Here is an 18,384-nt window from a genome sequence, read left to right as displayed (position 1 = left end):
TCCATCCGAAAAGATCTCAGAACTTTTCTACTTCCTCCCCAACAAATCCTAAAGGAATTTCTATTGAAGAATCAATCCCTCGTTGTTCAGGAAGATCCCGGAATCCTCCTATATATTTAAATGACTATATTTGAACTATTTGAACTTATTTACTTATTTTGTTTACTTAGTACAGTAGAATGTGCTGATTCTGATTCTTCTTCTTATTATTATTATTATTATTCTTGTTGAGTTTAATTATGTGTATACTAAAACTAACCTGTTTGTATATTATAGTTATATATTATTATATGAAGAATAAAGCCCTCTATGTTGGCTTAGAATTATTAATAGACTATTGAATTAATTACACTACACATACATACATACATACATACATACATACATACATACATACATACATATATTTTTTCTTTTACATTTTGATATTTTTTACCTTCTGAATTGGGTTTGATTGCTATTCGTTTGCTTAGGTAAACCAATAGCAAGAATTGTTTAGTTTTTCAGGTGTTTTTTTTTTAAGTTTAATTACTTCTCTTCTCACTCCTTACTCTTACAAGTTTATTTACTTTTGCTTTGTATTCATATTTGGTCTCTTTATTGTTTGCTATAACAATAAAGATTTGTGCTATTTTAGGATCAAGGACATATATTGATGCAATGTTTTCAGCTGTTTGGCAACTTTGTACTGATCAACTTTAAAGATTTAATTTTTTAAAACTAGCTTGAAGTTTCCTTGAGTTAAAATTTTGGTCATATTAGATTAAAAATTGCTCTAAACAGAGTGGTTAGTTTTTTCTTTAACACTTTCAACATTTTTCACTGAATTATGTGATTTGCCTTTTTTTTTATTTTATTGTTTGACATGATCCCAGAACTTTCATTATCTTTTTAAAATACAAGAATGTATATTTAGTGGACCAGTGAAAAGTTGCCAAACAGCTGATGAATTTGCATCAATATATAGAAGTTGTTCATGAATATGAAGCAAAAGGAAGGGCGGATTGCAAAAAAACCTGAAAGAGTAAAAAGTTTCCAACTATTGGTTTGTTTAAGCCTCTGCTTAAGCAAACAAATTACTTGATTAATATTAGAAATGTTGTTGCAAATAAATGATGATGATGATGATGATGATGATGATGATGATGATGATGATGATGATGATGATGATGATGATGATGATAACGATGGGGCTGATTGTGGTATTATTAATGATTTATCAAGGCAGATGCACTTATGATTAACATCTAAATCATATTCTTTGATTGAATTAAACTTTTTTTTACATATACATGCAACAGTCAACATAATTAAAAGAGAATTTGTTTTAGTACTGGATATCAAATCTTCAGGTAAAATAAGATGTTTTTATTTTGGACATAATGTTACATTGAGTTGGTTAACCTTTATATTTTCCACAAGACAGAAAAAACAAAATAAGTGTTCACATTTTTTTAGAGTTGCTGGTTGTTTTGATATTTTACCACAAAAATTACACTAATAAAGCTGTAAATGAGGATTGATTTCCTTCTTTAGTTCTTCAATATCTATTTCCAATTCATTTGCTGTCACAATGCTTTTTTTATTGGTAGCAATCATGGAAGATGACCACACTTTTTTTTACCAATGCCAGGGCGACTAATAAGCCTTTTATTTTTGTTTTAGTGATTTAGCAACATTTAAAATTTTACTGAGTTTTTCTACCTGCTGACAACAATAGCATTCATCAAAATCTGTAAATAAGATTCATCAGAGCCTGTAAATAAGATTCAAATTTTTGTAATGGATTTTCATCTAAAAATAATAAAACTTTTTGGATAGTTCTTGTGAATAGCCATCAAACTTAACCACATGCATTATGTAATGTTTATATTCATGAAGTAAATTAAGCTAATAAATCAATAAAAAACTGCATTTAAAGTTAAAGATTTTATTTAAAATTATTAGAAACATTTAGTAAATTTTTTACATAAGGACAATTTTTATTTTACAAACGATATAAATAAAATGTTATCAATTTAGGACAATGGCTAGATGTAAATTTTGAACATGAAAAAAAAGTTGAGTGCTAAGAATTTTTATAAGTAATAAAAAGTTAAAAGATTGATATAAGTATTAGTAGAAAAACTTTTAAGTTTTACCGCTCAAAAAAAAAGTAAAAAGACTTCCAAATTTGTAAAAAAATCAAAGAAAAAGTTTTTTTAGGTAGATCCTCTTCAATCATAAAATAATATTCTCCTTTCATTTTACTTACTTCTTAATAAAATTAAGTTACCGAGACACTACTAACAGCCTAAAAGCTGGTTATCAACGTAGACGATTTTAAAAAACACGATAAGTAATGAAAAATTGGTCGCTAAGTAAAAATTCATTCTGTAACGAATTTTGAAAGTTCTATAATTTTCATAAACCAACTGCGCTTGCGCACAATAACCTGTCGCTTATTAACAGATCGTCCGTGTTTTATCATTCGGTCTTATTTTTATAAGATTTTTCATTCCGTAATTTCAAGGCTTTCATAAACAGGCCGGGACAGCTCATTTTCCATAAAATTAGCGAAGCCCGACTTTTTTACTGTTAAAATTATTTTTTATCCTTGCTTTTGTAAACAAGCTTCAGAATCAAATAAAGAGCTTTAGAAGGACAAAAAAAAATTTTCATTAAATTTCGGAAGAAAATGTTGTGGGAATTTTTTTTAAGTTTATAAATAAGTTAATTACAATAAAAATTTAAAGAGTTTAGCTAAAAATGACTAAATCTCATTTTCATAAACTATATGTTTATTTTAGCTGTTTAACACTTGTGATGCAAATAATAATTTTTTTTGATAAAAACAAACAAATATGTTAACTTTATTTTATTAAAATTATTTTGACTTTTTTGATTCAAAGTATTTTATTTTGAAGTTGAAAGTTTTGCTTGTTTTATTAAACATTCCTTCCCAAAATCTTCAGAGTGTTTTTTACAATAATTGTTTTAAAAAATGTTTGCCAAAATGCAGCAAACTTTTTTAACACTTTGAACAAGCAATTGAATTTTACTATTGCAGTTAATAAAAATGTCAATTAATCCTCTCTTGCACAGCAATGGTGAAACTTTATTCACAAGTGTCACTTCAAATATAAAAAAAACAATAAATAACAATGTAGACTAAATTGTCAGAAGACTCTCTTAGTCTTCCCCTTTTAAAGAACTAATCAAAGTTCCATATTTTTGAAACATATCAAAGGTGTCTGTTTCTTCTAAAATTGAATGTAATTCTGGAAGTTTGTAAGCAATAAAACCTGCAATATATAAAAGCCCTTGTTTGCATTCATTTGGCAACTGAACCTCACAATTTTCACATATTGACATATCAAACACCACATCAAGTTCACAGTTATCACAGTGGTGGTGAGCAGGAGGAAATATTGTAAAATCTGCTTGCTCATCTAGCAACTTTCCAGTTTTGTCGATTCTAAATTTTTGAATAACATTTTGCACAGTTATCAGATGTGCCACCTGACTCTTGCTGATATTTCCTAAACTGTTTTTCTAGTGCATCTGATAGCATATGTCCTAGCAATACATAAGATACACCGCAATTCAAAAAATACTTGGCAAAGCTTGCTAATCTTTTAGAAGTTTTTTGCAATATGAAATATAGTTTTCTAAGAAATCTATTTGCCATTGACTGAAGTAATAGGCTTTCTTTGAATATCATTTAATCTAATATCTATACCTTTACTATTGACAATAAGCCATCACTTGACAACTGTTTCAATAAAAAGTGCAGTATCTTTAGCTTTAGGAATTTTTACACATAATGCTGCAACTGTTTCATCACAAAAAACTTTTTTCATTTAATTGGTTTTGGTGACTAAAATAACTTGCTCGCTTAGAATCTGTTTCATTATTAATAGCATAACTGACAGCATTCTCCAGTTGAGAATAATATTTAATAATTCCTTTGTTTAAAAAAGAAAATAAATATCTCCAGAATCTTCTAAAGTTATATATATTGAGAACTTAGGTACTGGTCCACCATGTTCATATGATGTTAAAGATATATTTTTTTCTTTTTCAACAAAATAAAATTTTTCTTCACAGTTATTTATCATTGACTTCAAATTTTTTACAATTGAATTAAATTGAATAGCATCCATTTTTTTGAAGTTTTTGAACTCATCAGGTAAACTATTCTTTCATAGCACATTAACCCAGTGACGTCTCGTTTTCTAGACACTATTGGAATACAAGACACTGGTATACCTTTAAAGGCTGATGGAGGATGCACTGGAACAAAACTAACACCTTTGACTTTATTTAATTCTGCATCTTTAGGCTAGTGCTGAGCACAAATTCGCTTATAATCTGTAAACACAAAGTTTGCATTTGGAAGTTTTTTAATCCGTAACTTGCGATCCTCGGATTCACAGACAAAGACATACCAATTTTATCTTCACCATGTTTTAAAGGGCATTCAAACATTGGCTAACCATTTCCTGACTCTAGATACTCCAATATTCACTACACTATCCCATGATAACTTTTTCATCTAAACGAGAAGAACTATTAATTAATATTAGTTAATTAATTCCTATTACAGCTCGAAGAACTATAACCTTATTTTATCTTCACTTACTTTGAAATTATAGAAAATAATTTCATTTTTGTAAATTTCGTTTACGATTTGAGTCTGATCATTTTTCTGGCGATATCAAAAATTTACTTCATATTAAAGAAAGAAACAGTTAAAACACCTAGTTTTATAAAACGAAACAAAATACAGAAAGAAATTATTTCGTTTTTTATTTAAACAAAATACAGACACGCAACTATTTCTTTAAAGTTAAATAATTTTGCAGACCTGGAATCTTGCGACGCATTCTGCTAAAAGTTCTAAAAAAAGACTGATTTTTTAAATAGTAAATTCTCCATAACAAAAATAACAAACCTTTCTCTTTTTACTTTTCTTGATAAAACAGGTCTTATTTTTCCTAGTTGTCAAAAAAAAATTAAAATTCCTTTGTTCCTTAGTGTGTATTTTTAAATGCCCCCGAACGTCAGTAATCTTAAAAGTGCATTTTATTTGCATGATTTTGTCAAAACAACCTTTTTTTTTTTTTTTTGAAAACAAAAGCACAACGTTCTGACTTTTTTTTTTGAAAACAAAAGCACAACGTTCTGACTGTATAACGCACAAGTTTATGTTTATAAAGTAAGGTGAATTCGCATTGTATATAACACTTTAAATAGGTTACATGGAGTTGTTTCACTATTTGGTAATTTCCAGATCCACGGATATTAGGAAAATCTATATACGAAAGATCGCCGTGAACTCTGGAAATCAAACCTTGAGACAGTTGCCCTGTAGATGTAAATTGTAACTTACAGCAATTTGTAATTGAAAAAACGTGACGCTCAAACCACTTCACAACTAACGCATAACAAGATTTTAAAAAAGTATTTTTTGGGTAACAGTAACAATATATTTTTCGCAAATTAAAAATATATTAGTAATAAGTTAGTCGACTAAATTCAGTTAGACCACAAAGTTAGTTGACTAATATTAGTTACGCTAAAATGTCAGTCGACTAACTTTTGTTATACTAAAACGTTAGTCGAGTAATTTACAATTTTTAGTTTTGGTCACAACACTATCAAAAATTAAATGTGATCCATACATGTGATGTAAAAATTAAATATGATGAGCAATCATGCATGTGATCAACAGTTACATAAATTAAATATATAATTTGCAATAACGTTTTTACTAAGTAACAATATTCATTAATTTAATTAGTTCTGCGGAGGCTAACGTTTTTAAAGGATCGACCTTTATAGTAGACCAAGGATAGATTCAATACGTAATACTCTCAAAGTAAAGTTGTCCCAATTTTCATAAGGGATATTGAAAGTGAAAGATAAAATAAAATTAACCAAATGTACCCCTAATTTACAGAAAGATGGTTCACCATAAAATTGATACAACACAGCCATGTTTTAGAGCTCGGCTTTCTTTTTTTTTTCTTGTAAGTTCTTATGAATCCAGATCAGTCAAGCTTTTAAGTGAAAAGAATTCTTGCTTGCTAAATTGGTGGGTCTTATAGCTGTATATGAAATCTCAAAAACTTAATTTTAGTCCAAATTCCCTCGGCACAATCACGTAATGCTAAAGTAAATATTTACAAGACCCACTCTTTGATTTTTAAAATTTGACTTGTCTACTAAAGTAACTAATTCATTAGTTTTTAAGGCTGATTTAAATAGTATTTTGCCTGCCAATTTGCACATGCATATTGTTTTCAATTTGCACTTGCGCAAATTGAAAATTTGTCTTAACACCTGCTAATAAACGTTATGAGTTTAGGAAAACATTCAAAACAAAGAAAGACAACAAAAACAAGTTAAAATATTGATGACCAAATATTTATCATAACTAAACATGGGAGAAATTATATATACAAGAAGATCGATACCTATCAATCCTAATAATAAAACACTAAGTAAAGATATATCAAATATAAATAATTAAAAGGGGAAAAAAAAAAAAAAAAAAAAACATTTATGGCAGCTTCTTTAAGACTGTCTTCTAAAATAGATTTTCAGTGCCGAAGAATACTAATATAAAAGTTCAGTGCCTAAGAATAAATGTTTATATTTTTTATTTTATATAAAAGAAAAATGAGAAGAATAACCGACCACGTGTTTAATCCATTAAACAAGCAAGACATCCAACCGTAAGATAGTAAAAAAGATAACGAGGCGATTATTTCGTATAAGATTAAGAAACTTAATATTGTTCGAACAGCGAAACTTTGTTTGGTTCGATTTTTGCAATGAATACCAAAATCGCCGACGCAAAACATTGACACGCAGGTAAACACTAACATCTAAAAATAATAGACAAAAGCATTGCGTCGTTAGATTGCGATCGCCGATTTAAAGGAAAAACTCAAGTGTAACTTGAAAACCACGGCCAAAAGATTTTAAGTCATTTTCTCTGGAAGTTAAAGTGATTTGCTGTGTTTTTCAAATCGATAATATATACAAATTTAGTAACAAATTTAATTGTAAATGAAAATGATGTATCTATTATGCGATCTATGAATAGTTTATGAATCTTAACTTTGTTTCAGTAAATGTCTTACTTGGACTGATACGTAGAGATAGGTTATGCTACCAGCTAACAGCGTACTACCCGTGTAAATGCCAAATGAAAATAACACACCCAACTGATCAGAAAGAAAATATCCGATGCTCAATGGACCTACACATTGAAAAATAACTTTTATCATTGAGATTTAACAAACGAAATTCACTTGATGGCCGCTATTTGTTAAACTGTAAATGTCAGAAAAAAACGAACAAGAATTTATTAACAAAGAAACAGAGTAGAACCATCGTACCTACGCATAAGTAGAAATTGTAGAAAGCTAAAAACCAAAATGTGTCATTTTTTATAAAGTAAGTAATCTGTGGACAAACCTCGCCCAGCAAATTCCAAAGCAATCCTGAAAATTGAAGAACCAAACAAATAAAATGTCATCCCAATGTTCATCCCAAAAAACCAGAAAGTTTGAACTTGTTTTGAGAAATAAAATCGATTATATTTCGTTGATATCGATGATTAAAAAAAAAAAAAAAAAGAAAGAAAAAAAAAAGTCGCACATAAATTTACTCACTTAAATAGTAATAATGTGAGTTGAACTTAAGTAAAACTGGAAGCAGCAAAACGCTAACAGATGTAACATAAAAAATCATCCGCAGCTAAATTAACAACAAATTTTAAATAAAAATAAAAAATATATAGAAAATACGAAATTACTACTATATTAATTCATTATGGCAAACAACATTAAAAGATATCTCATGGAAGAAAGATAACTACGTTCTATGACATAAGTTTAGGTAAATTTAAAAAAATGAAGCTTAATTACCAAGTAATGAAACTCTGTAAGCAACATTATGATGTTTGAGAAGGACAGTGGAACTCGGACATCAAAAGAAAAGTCAATGCTCTTTTGAAAGCTCAAACCGGATTCATCCTTAAACAAGAATTTTGTACAAAGTTGCAGTAACAACAAACGGTAAAATTGGTGGCCGTCTGTACTTTGCCAAAAAGAAGACTAGGCAAAACTTTTTGGAGATAAAACAGCTAAAAATAATTTCAAACTTCTTTGCAATATAAGTAGTTATAGTTTTGCAGAACTTTGATAAAATTATTTTTTATAAAGAGTTATTGAAGTTCTTACAATAACTATTGCAACAAGTTTATGAATACCATGGATATAAAAATGTGGCTGCCACGGACATGTATAAAGATTTCCTGACGCATTTGCATTTTTGCAAATGAGTTCGTTGTTGATGTAAATTTGAATCTGATAAACCGGAATTTCGTGAAAGACTAAAAGTCTAAAGTAAATCATTATGATAGTTAACAATTTTATGTGTTATTTCTTAGTAATTCTACTCAAAATGCAGAAGTTACTTTAGAAAAAAAATTCACTAAAACAATAGAAATGAAAAAAGATCTAATACTCTTATATATATATATATATAAAAAAAAAAGAAAAAAAAAAAAGATATTAATGTAAAACCTCCGTCTGTTTTGGTTTTTATCTCTCCATGTAAAATTAACAATAAAAAATACAAACCTAATATGCGTCGATTGTAGCATTTTGTAAAGAGGCATTTTATCTTTTAATATAAATCTGGCATCAAGAGGGTTTGTAAACACTACTAATGGATCGTTTAACTTTTCAGAAGTGTATGTAAAGTCTTTAAATGCAAAAAGATCGTGATCAAAAACACCGATACGAAACCTTAAAGTAAACGCAATGTTGCAAAAGTTCAAACTCAGAGTTCAATGAGTCCTTTAGTATTTTAATACACATTGGACCCACTGACACAGTACATATTTTTGTTTGCATCGTTTAAATTTTATAATTACTCTGTAAAACAATCAATAAACATTTATATATATAAAAAAAATCAAGCTGTACTTGTAAAAAAGTAACGTATTTTAGGGCTGCCTTTTATACTTACAATAAATCTTTTCATTTTTCTAGGGTTTTTTTTCAGCATATGGTAAAAAACCAATCAATAGTTGAAAAATCTGAGAAGACAAACCTTCTGTTTTCTTTCCAATCACCAAGTTCTAGTTCCATGAAACCTTCAGGATGAATAGCATACATTTGAGGAAAAAGACCAAGCAGAGTATGCAAATGACCACATAAATATGCAACACCAGTTCTAAGAAAAACATATAACTACCATCAATAATTTTCAGATTTAACTTAAAATTTTCAGATTTAACTTTGATAAAAAAAACCATTCTATGATGCTTACGATAACAGCTTCTGTAACTCATGAGGAACAGTAGTAATAGATAAAGGATAATGACCAAACCATATTGTTGCATTAAAAGAAGTCACATTACTTAATTCAAAAATACTTTTCAGTAGGTTCTAGAAAACAAATAAAACAATTCCTAAAAATAATTACAGTTACAACAATAAAAACTAAAAACAACAAAGGAGTAAAAATAGTGTCTTTGATGAAACAAAAGTCAAAATGAAAATATCTTCCAAAGATGAGATCTTTTATAGAAAACAAAGCATTTCATAATTATATGTAAGTCCATTAACTAAATAAAATTTGTTTTAACTATTCTTTATTAACATACAAAACATTTCATTTTTCCTTTGAATTGTTTTAATTAAAAAATCAAAATTCTAAAATTTTGAACTTTTTTCTTAATAATCCATTCTTTATTATGAACCAGACACAGTCAAAACTTGAGCTCTGTTTTTAAGCCTTAAAAAAATTTAAAGACAAGTAAATATTCAGCTACAGAATAGAAAATCAACAGAAATACAGAAAAATGACTCAATTGAATTTTCGTAATTTTTAAAAACAGCATTTTTTTTAATGAAAAGCTAAACCTGCTGATAAACTGAGATCAATAAAATTGTACCAATTAATTCAGGAATAGAGGACAAGCAAAAGGGAACTAATTTAATTTAACTATTTTTATTGTGACCACAATGTTTACATCATTGACTTTTTTTGGTTTCGTATTTTGTTCTTTTTTTAAATTTTATTTAAACTGAGAGATGTATTTGTGTTTGTACACATTAATTTTTATTTATATTATTATCATCACTTTAATTATTTTAACTTTTTACATTGTTAATACCAATGACAACAGCAATAATACCAGCAATGCTGATAACTTTAATAATAAAAATAAACAAAAGCATCACTAATAATAAAAAAATTAATATTAAAGTAAATTTTGATTACAACAACTTTTACTACAAAGTAATTGAGTGGTTTTGATGAGAAAGATTTCTAAGCTGAAAGGATTCAAATTTTAAAATGTTTTATGCAATTGTTTGTTCATTTTTATGTCTATGCATTTAAGTCTAAATATCTGACTATATTTTAGAGTTAACAAGCATGAAAAAAAGGCATATGATAATGTTATAGAAATTTAACTTAGTATTAGTTATTGCTATAGATTTGTGCAACCTATAACAGTCACTAATGCCAAAAGTTGTTATAAAGCTATCCCTCATCTTGGGCACTGCATAGCAATCTGAAGCATATAAATCGATTTAAAAAAACCAGCCAACCCAAATTGGGAAAAAAATTTGTTATCTGGTATATATAAAAGTAAGTCACAGTCTAGTTAACCAGATATATTTCACTAAGGACTACACAGTTCACAAATATTGGTTTTAGGTATAAAATGATGTGACCCCGGAAGTTTCAATGGATTTAGGTTACTAATACCATATGTTTTAAGGATCTAACCTTAAAATCTAATGAGTGGCCCTTTTTGAGAAAATTTATTTTTAAAATTAAAAAAAAAATTTCATAATATTTTTTAGGATTTTTAATGGTTTAATTTCTTAAATTAGTATTTAAATCAAAAGTATGCTTGATAATACAACGTTTATTGCTATTTTTTGTTAAATATTACAAGATTACAAAAATTGCAATCTGCTTCCCATTCTATATCAATATTTGTAGCTTTATTGCATACCTAGTCCTATATATATATATATGTGTGTGTGTGTGTGTGTGTGTGTGTGTGTGTGTGTGTGTGTGTGTTGTGTGTGTGTGTTGTGTGTGTGTGTGTGTGTGTGTGTGTGTGTGTGTGTGTGTGTGTGTGTGTGTGTGTGTGTGTGTGTGTGTGTGTGTGTGTGTGTGTGTGTGTGTGTGTGTGTGTGTGTGTATAGACACACACACACACATGTTTGCTTTTTTTATTATTTACATTTATTTATCAATAAGAAGTCAGTACAAAGTGGAATAAATCCAGTTTGTACTGACTTCTTATGTTCACTTTCTGAACTTAAATATGTAACAGCACATATACTTATGTGCCTTAAATAGATAATCTGTATTTGACCCTAAACAAGAGAGAGAAGATGACATGGGGGACAAAGGAACATACTCTGGGATCAATGGGGCTGTCACTCTTGCATATGCAGATAACTTACAAGAAACCCATGACAACCTATTGCAGATTGTCAAGAGCCTAAAGCTGCATAAAAGCAAATATTATCTTGCATCAGACATGAAAATCATCAACATATTGTTGGGAATTTCGGTATTATATATTATAATCCAAATTTATACTTTTTACATTACTTGAACACACACATGTATTACTTGATAAAATGTAATTCAGGAGCCTTTTATAAATTATTTTAGGGTCACGGAGGAAAATATTCCTGTGCCTTGTGTGAAGGTACATCAACTATTGCTGCTGGAGATCTCAGAACTTTGAGATCTTTAGATGATTGGTATACACTGTATTAAGAGGCTGGATTGCCACACAAAAAATGCAGGAATTCAAGGTGACTTTATTGAACATAATTGAAGATCTTTATAAAGTTTTGCCTTAAAAAATTCTACATTTTAACAGTTTTTAATAAATATTATTTTTACATAGAATGTTGTGAAGCCATGCTTGATCAAGGAAGAAGACAAATCCAAGTTGGTGTTAGATGTTATACCTTCGCCAGATCTTCACATGCTTATGGGCCTTGTAAATCATATGTCATCATTTCTAACCAAATTGTGCCCCGTGTTTGAGATGTGGGTTTCAAGCTTAGGATGTATAAGAAAAGGATATCATGGTGGAACTTATGAAGGAAAAACTTCAAAACAGAATAAAAAATTTTTTGTTATTGATTTTTTGACTAAAATGTTGTAGTCTTGTAATATTTAACAAAAAATAGTAATAAATGTTGTATTATCAAGCATACTTTTGATTTAAATACTAATTTAAGAAGTTAAACCATGAATAATCCTAAAAAGTATAATGAAATTTTTTTTAAATTTTAAAAGTAAATTTTCTCAAAAAGGGCCACTCATTAGATTTTTTAAGGTTAGATCCTTAAAACATATGGTATTAGTAACCTAAATCCATTGAAACTTCCGGGGTCACATCATTTTATACCTAAAACTTATATTTGTGAACTGTGACTAAGTTGTAATCAATAATGAGAGTATTTTGGTTTAGACAATTCAAAACAGGCAAGTGATTGCAGATTTTATTAAGATGAAAAGTATCAATGCCTGAAAATGTTTAGTTTAGCAAAAAAAAGAAAAGTTTTGTTAAAAATTACTCCTTTGGAAAGTCATTTATGACACAGGATGTCCAAACCATTTGTTAGGTCATATGATTCAAGATAAAGACATCAATTGATAGCAATATTTAAAGAATATGATAAAACTTCTGCAAACTATACAAAAGTGAATATTGCTTTGGATGAAAAGAAAACATCAATTATGTCTTGTACAAAGTATCAAAAAAAGGTGAATTTATTTTCCTCAAAAAGTATTCATCAATACCTAATTTGTCCCCTTTAAAGTAATCTCTCTCAGATATAATGTACTTTTGTCATCATTTTTTCCAATCCTCAAAACACACTCCATATGAAATTTTTAACATGGTCTTCAGTTCTTCCAGCAATACAATCTTGCTCTCACAATAAAGCTGATAATTGTACTTAAATTATTTAAAGTAATTAAATTACATAGATGTTTATTGCATGAAATGCAAAAAACTGCTTTGATTTTTTTTTTTTTTTCATACTGAGGTATTTAGTTTTAAATTTAGATAAAGATGTTGTTACAACTTTTATTAAATGACAATTCTTAGATACTTTATAAGAGTAATGTATCTCATACAAGTAAAGTTAATTTTAGGATATCTTGTAACTGGAAAGCATTGATATTATTTTAGTTAATAAATCAATGATCAAAATTAAGGCTTTAAATTTTATTGATAAAATATCTCAAAGCATTTTTCATATTGAACCTCTAATAAGTTTTTAATTTTCATAAAACCAAACATAAAAACAAAAAAATTGAAACCTTGTTAGGAACAGCGAAAAAATTGAAAGGTCGTCCTGGACCTGGAATAGGTGCCATATCAATTCCATTAAATGCATATATTCCATAAGATGTTTTGTGTATGTATTGGTAGATATTTTGGTTGTACATATTCCTGCTTGCAGCATACTTATTGAAAAAATTACGAACATCATGCTGAGATGGAACATCAAATGCATCTAAAAAATATATATTTTTAGCTATTATCAGTCTTTTGACCATTTAAAAAAATGGGCAGAAATTCTTTTTATTATAAAGTTTAATTGAACAACTATAATCATTGGTCATTAAATATTTCCTCTTGGATTTCATCTTTTGAAATATTCAGGTGCAAATTAGTTTTGCTGATCTGAGTTGTTTACACATGAAGGAATTTTGCATAGTGTATAAATACAAGAATGCTGAGCTTGAAAAAAGATAAAATGACATAAGTTTAAAGGGTCTTCAATCTGTAATGAAACACAAAATCATAATGATAACTTGCTTCTATAAAACTCAGTTTATTTATGATGCATAATTGAATGAATTTAGACTTATTAAAATGATCAACAGTTAAAATGAAATCACGTAATGAAATATTTCAGAAATTGAAATATTCATTTATAAGACCTAAATAATCATTATGTATAAGTAAGACATTTACCATGATTTCCACGTATGTCTAACCATCTTAAAGCTGTTTGTTGGCATACATTTAAAATAGATGAGTAGGTCTTCCACTCATCCTCATACTGCTTTGAGCTATATTTCCATAAATCTTTTGCATCAGTTAAGTCACCTAGTAAGAAACAATCAAATCTGTAATAAATTTTACAGGACGATTATTTTAGCATCCTTTAAAACTAGAAATTTCAAATACTTATATAAAAATAATTAAGCATTAGCCAATCAAAGAAATCTGAGTAAAAGAAACTATAAAGCAAAAAAAATATGTTCTGAAACTTTTTTAAATATTTCAAGAAATATTCCTTATTACCATTATTACTTCTTTAGATAGCAAGTTAAAAAAAAATGACAAAAATATTTTCATTTGGCATTTTCAAAATATCTGCTGATAAAGGAAATGAATTTATTTTTTTCACAAAAATTAGTACATATCTATGAATTAAATAACTACTTTTTCTAAACAAACATTTAGTCAGATGAATATTTATTTCATGAACATAACTAATGTTTATATAGCTAATAAGTTTTTTAAAAACTCTGAAACAAATTATTTTTTTTGCAAAAAAAATATATTGATAACTAGGTGAATGTGAGTAATACCCAAAAATTACACTATTTTTTTAATTTAAAATAAATTTCCAATTTTGTACTTTTTAATTTCTTTTTGTATCTCCTACCCTCCAATATCCTACTTCCTATTTCAAAATGAATTGAAAAAAGCCTTGGTTAAGTTCCATTTATATTAAATGTAACCTCAACAACATTTAGTTTTGATATGGAACTTAATTCTGGTTCATAATTCAAACTTTTTATAGGGATCAATATTTAATCCATGCTAGTTCAAATTAAAAAAAAATAACAATTTGCATTTAGTTTAGTTATTAGTATGTATTAACATTCTTTGTCTTTAGTTTAAAGAACCAAAGTCTGAATAATTGAAAAATCTACTTGTAGCAAATCTGATGAGTTTAACTCTAAAAGTTTTGCTTGGCACATAATTGCTATCTACTAGATAAAATTCAGGAAGATCAACCCTTCTTGATGGTTTAGAGAGATGGGCCATCAAAGATCTATTGTAGGATTGGATAAGTAATATGGAAAACAAATAACAAAGGAAACAAAGTTTCTGAAGTCATTCAAGGAAAAACAGGATGCTCAGAATGCTAATGTAGAACAAGTAAACACATTCAAATTTTTTACATGATCTTCTACTTCCGATCACAACACTGATGACCAAGATTTCAAAGTGTTATAGATATGACTCAGTTGGGGCATCAAGAACCATATCAAGGTATTGAGGTTCAACACAACAGCTACCAACACTGGACAAAAAAATAGAACATGTATTTTATTTGAAAATCTGTTAGTGCTAAAAAAGTTGCCTGTAGGCATAAAATCCATGAACTTATTCTTGAAGAAGTTTTCAGCACAACTATGGGATCATCCAGCAGCTCTGAGATTCTCCTAATTAAACATTTTAAAGCATTCTGAAAAAACATTGTGATTTAGGATTACAAATTTGAAGTCGAAGTTCCTGCTACCTCATAAGCATTATTAATCACAGCTCAATTATTTCAATGGAAGCAAATAGAAAAAACAAGAGTAAAAAAAGCATGCCAGGTTTGGTCAATGAATACCTCAGAAAGTGTTCAGAACTTTTAATGGCTTAAAGTGACACAAAGCTCCAAGTCAAACTTGTTAGCTAACTTGCAAACTGTTAGAACTCACATTTTTATTTCTAAGAGTTGTTCCTTGTTATGTATCTGATAATTCTGTATATTTGAATTTAAAGCCTGCATAAAGTCATGGTTATCATGTATGTATACACAGAGTGTTTATTAAGTAACACAAAAAATAAATAGACAATATCTCAAACATTTTATTAAAACATATACAACAAAATTTTATAACTATTAGCACTCTTGGAGGTTTTATTTTACATGTTCAATAATACCCACATCAACTTGCATAACGAATTCACATCAATAAAGAATGTTGGTCACAGAAGCCAATAATTCATCCTATGATACTCTAGATATGACCTCTAAAATTCTTCTCTTAAGTTCATTAATGTTTTGGACACTACCTCTTTGATAAATTCTTGATTTAACCACACCTCAGAAATGAAAATCTAAGGGATTAAGATCTGGTAATGTGGCAGGCCAATTAAAATCAAATCCACGACCAATGACGTTTATGGAAGTGCTCTTTCAGAACCTCTCTAGCACACAAGAAATAATGAGGAGGTGCGCCATCATGCTGAATGACTGTTGAGGATAATTTGCATTTTTCACATAATTATGGCAGAACGTGAGTCAATAGCATGTCTGTATAATTCTCTCCTGTTACAATATTCTCAAAGAAAAATGGTTGCAAAGAAAATGAGGCTGTAAAACCCATTCAAAAACAAATTTTTTCTGCATGGAGTATGTTTGGTAATGTTTTAGAAGGTTTTTCATCACCCCAAATGACACAATTATGTCTGTGAACATGACCGTCCATGTAAAAATATGCCTCATCAATCCAAAAAATGTTCAGTAAGAGATGCTGATTTTCAATATTTTTTTTAGAAATGTGCAATCTTGTCAGCTGCTGTTATGGCCTGTGTTGAACGCAATTTGTAAGGATATTGATGCAAATGATGTCACAGCAAAGTGTAAACGCTTGATTTGCATATTCTAGTTACTCTTGAAATATCAGATGTTGTTGCAACACCACAAGGATAATTGCATTAAAGTTCTTTCAGAGCATTGAACACACTGCTACTTTGTTCATCTTTTAGAGATGGACATCCTGATTTCGGAGCATCATTAACAGACCCAGTTGTTGAAAACTTGTCAACTAATCTAGTGATTACTTAGAATGGATTCTTATTTAATCCATCTAGAGATACTGAGAATGGATTCTTATTTAATCCATGCTTTGTTTTAAATTGCCTGAGAGCTGCATTTGCACATTTTTTATTTTCATAAAACAATTGTATTATTTCAATGTGCGTTGTGAGACAAAAAATGTTTTTCTAAAAAATAAATAAACCTCTATATATGCACTATATATTTATCTTTTAAAAAATGTGTCAAAATTCCATTGGTCAAAAATATAGTTCCGTGATTTTTTACATTACTTAATAAATGCACTGTGTTTATATATATATATATATATATATATATATATATATATATATATATATATATATATATATATATATATATATATATATATATATATATATATATATATATATATTTGTATCATGGTGGTGAGATTTTTAGGAATTTAGACAATCACCCTAATAGGATTTGGCTAACTTATTAAGGTAATTAACTGATTTCTTAAAAATCTCACCAATGCTACAATAATGCTAATTAAAAAATGAAAATTATTGAGTTATTTTTACATGCATGAAAAAATACAAAGTCTAATTAAAATTCTTTTTTTTTTTTTTTAAGTATTTGCAACCAAAATAACAAAATATTTTTTTTTTAGATTAACAATGGATTGAGGAACAGCATTCAATAATAGATGAAATCTAATAAATCCTAGCTTAAAATGTTAGATAAAAATTACCTGTCACTAGTACAATATCAGGGTGAATAAGAGGAAGATATTTGAGACAAAAGATTTTTAAATCTTCCACTTGGTTAAAAGAACGAAACTTGCTAATGTGAATATCAGAAATCTACCTAAATAACAATAGTTTGTTAAAGGCTGAAGAGAAATCACTTACAGATACCAACAGCATAACACTTAAATATTAAATTGTGCTAGTTAATACAACTTATCTAACTTTTAAAAAATAATATTACCTGAACAAACCAAAACATATTAGCGTTTTTGTCTGTTATTTGGAATGATGAAATCATTTTTGATTTCATGTCAAGATCAACTGACATAGCGAAATTTTTTAGGTATATTTGCATCAAAGTAGCAAGCCCCCAGGAAACACAAAACACAAATACAATAGAGAACAAAGGAAAAAGAGCACACAAGAGATTTCTTAAAGAAACTTTCCTCATTTTAAATTTCGTAACTCCTTTTATTATAAATTTTTGTGGTTGCTGCACATTCAACTAAAAGTATGAAAAAAGGTAACATAAGTATATAAATAAGATGCAGTTAACTTATAAGGAAACAATAACTTCAAATATGAGACCACACAATTTACATTCACAAATAGCAAACTTTTCTGGAAAAATTTCAGATAAAAATTTGTCACTGCATATTTCAACTATAGTAAAAAGAAAATATTTTGATGCTTGCTCAAACATGTTAGTTTCTTGATCATAAAACCTATGGCATACAAATAAAACTCCAAAAAAG

The 18,384-nt window shown here is 28.2% G+C and overlaps 2 protein-coding genes across 13 annotated transcripts in view; both read right to left on the bottom strand.

The window, feature by feature from the left end:
* Window positions 1-1,437: 1,437 nt before the first annotated feature.
* Window positions 1,438-18,384, bottom strand: part of LOC145183707 (uncharacterized) — a 59,468-nt gene continuing 42,521 nt past the window's right edge. The window contains exon 12 of the transcript XR_016452096.1: window positions 1,438-2,235. The gene's annotated coding sequence lies outside the window, so the exon portion shown is untranslated. The remainder of the gene's footprint in view (window positions 2,236-18,384) is intronic.
* Window positions 6,390-18,242, bottom strand: LOC145183021 (transmembrane protein 62-like). 12 transcript variants are annotated; one of them, XR_016452116.1, is made up of 13 exons: window positions 17,871-18,242; window positions 17,632-17,747; window positions 14,042-14,176; window positions 13,381-13,577; window positions 9,334-9,452; window positions 9,115-9,237; window positions 8,640-8,807; window positions 8,267-8,397; window positions 7,923-8,030; window positions 7,668-7,752; window positions 7,392-7,496; window positions 7,134-7,252; window positions 6,390-6,875 (listed from the first exon to the last, which is right to left on the bottom strand). XR_016452116.1 is itself a non-coding variant. In XM_090086153.1 (13 exons), exons 4-13 carry the CDS (start codon window positions 13,507-13,509, stop codon window positions 6,624-6,626), a joined length of 1,359 nt encoding a protein of 452 aa, XP_089942279.1. In that variant the 5' UTR covers window positions 13,510-13,577; window positions 14,042-14,176; window positions 17,632-17,747; window positions 17,871-18,242; the 3' UTR covers window positions 6,390-6,623. The 12 variants fall into 12 exon arrangements, 5 of the variants coding, with proteins under 5 accessions (XP_089942279.1, XP_089942277.1, XP_089942275.1 ...); XR_016452114.1 differs by having other exon boundaries at window positions 7,471-7,566; window positions 9,031-9,237; window positions 17,632-17,743; window positions 17,871-18,241; XM_090086153.1 differs by having other exon boundaries at window positions 7,471-7,566; window positions 8,238-8,397.

Source organism: Hydra viridissima, unplaced genomic scaffold (assembly GCF_058129835.1).
Source record: "Hydra viridissima isolate aposymbiotic clone 2 unplaced genomic scaffold, HvirCarnegie_v1 scaffold_4, whole genome shotgun sequence".
NCBI classification, from domain to species: domain Eukaryota; kingdom Metazoa; phylum Cnidaria; class Hydrozoa; order Anthoathecata; family Hydridae; genus Hydra; species Hydra viridissima.
This window is presented reverse-complemented; position numbering and strand designations above follow the sequence as displayed.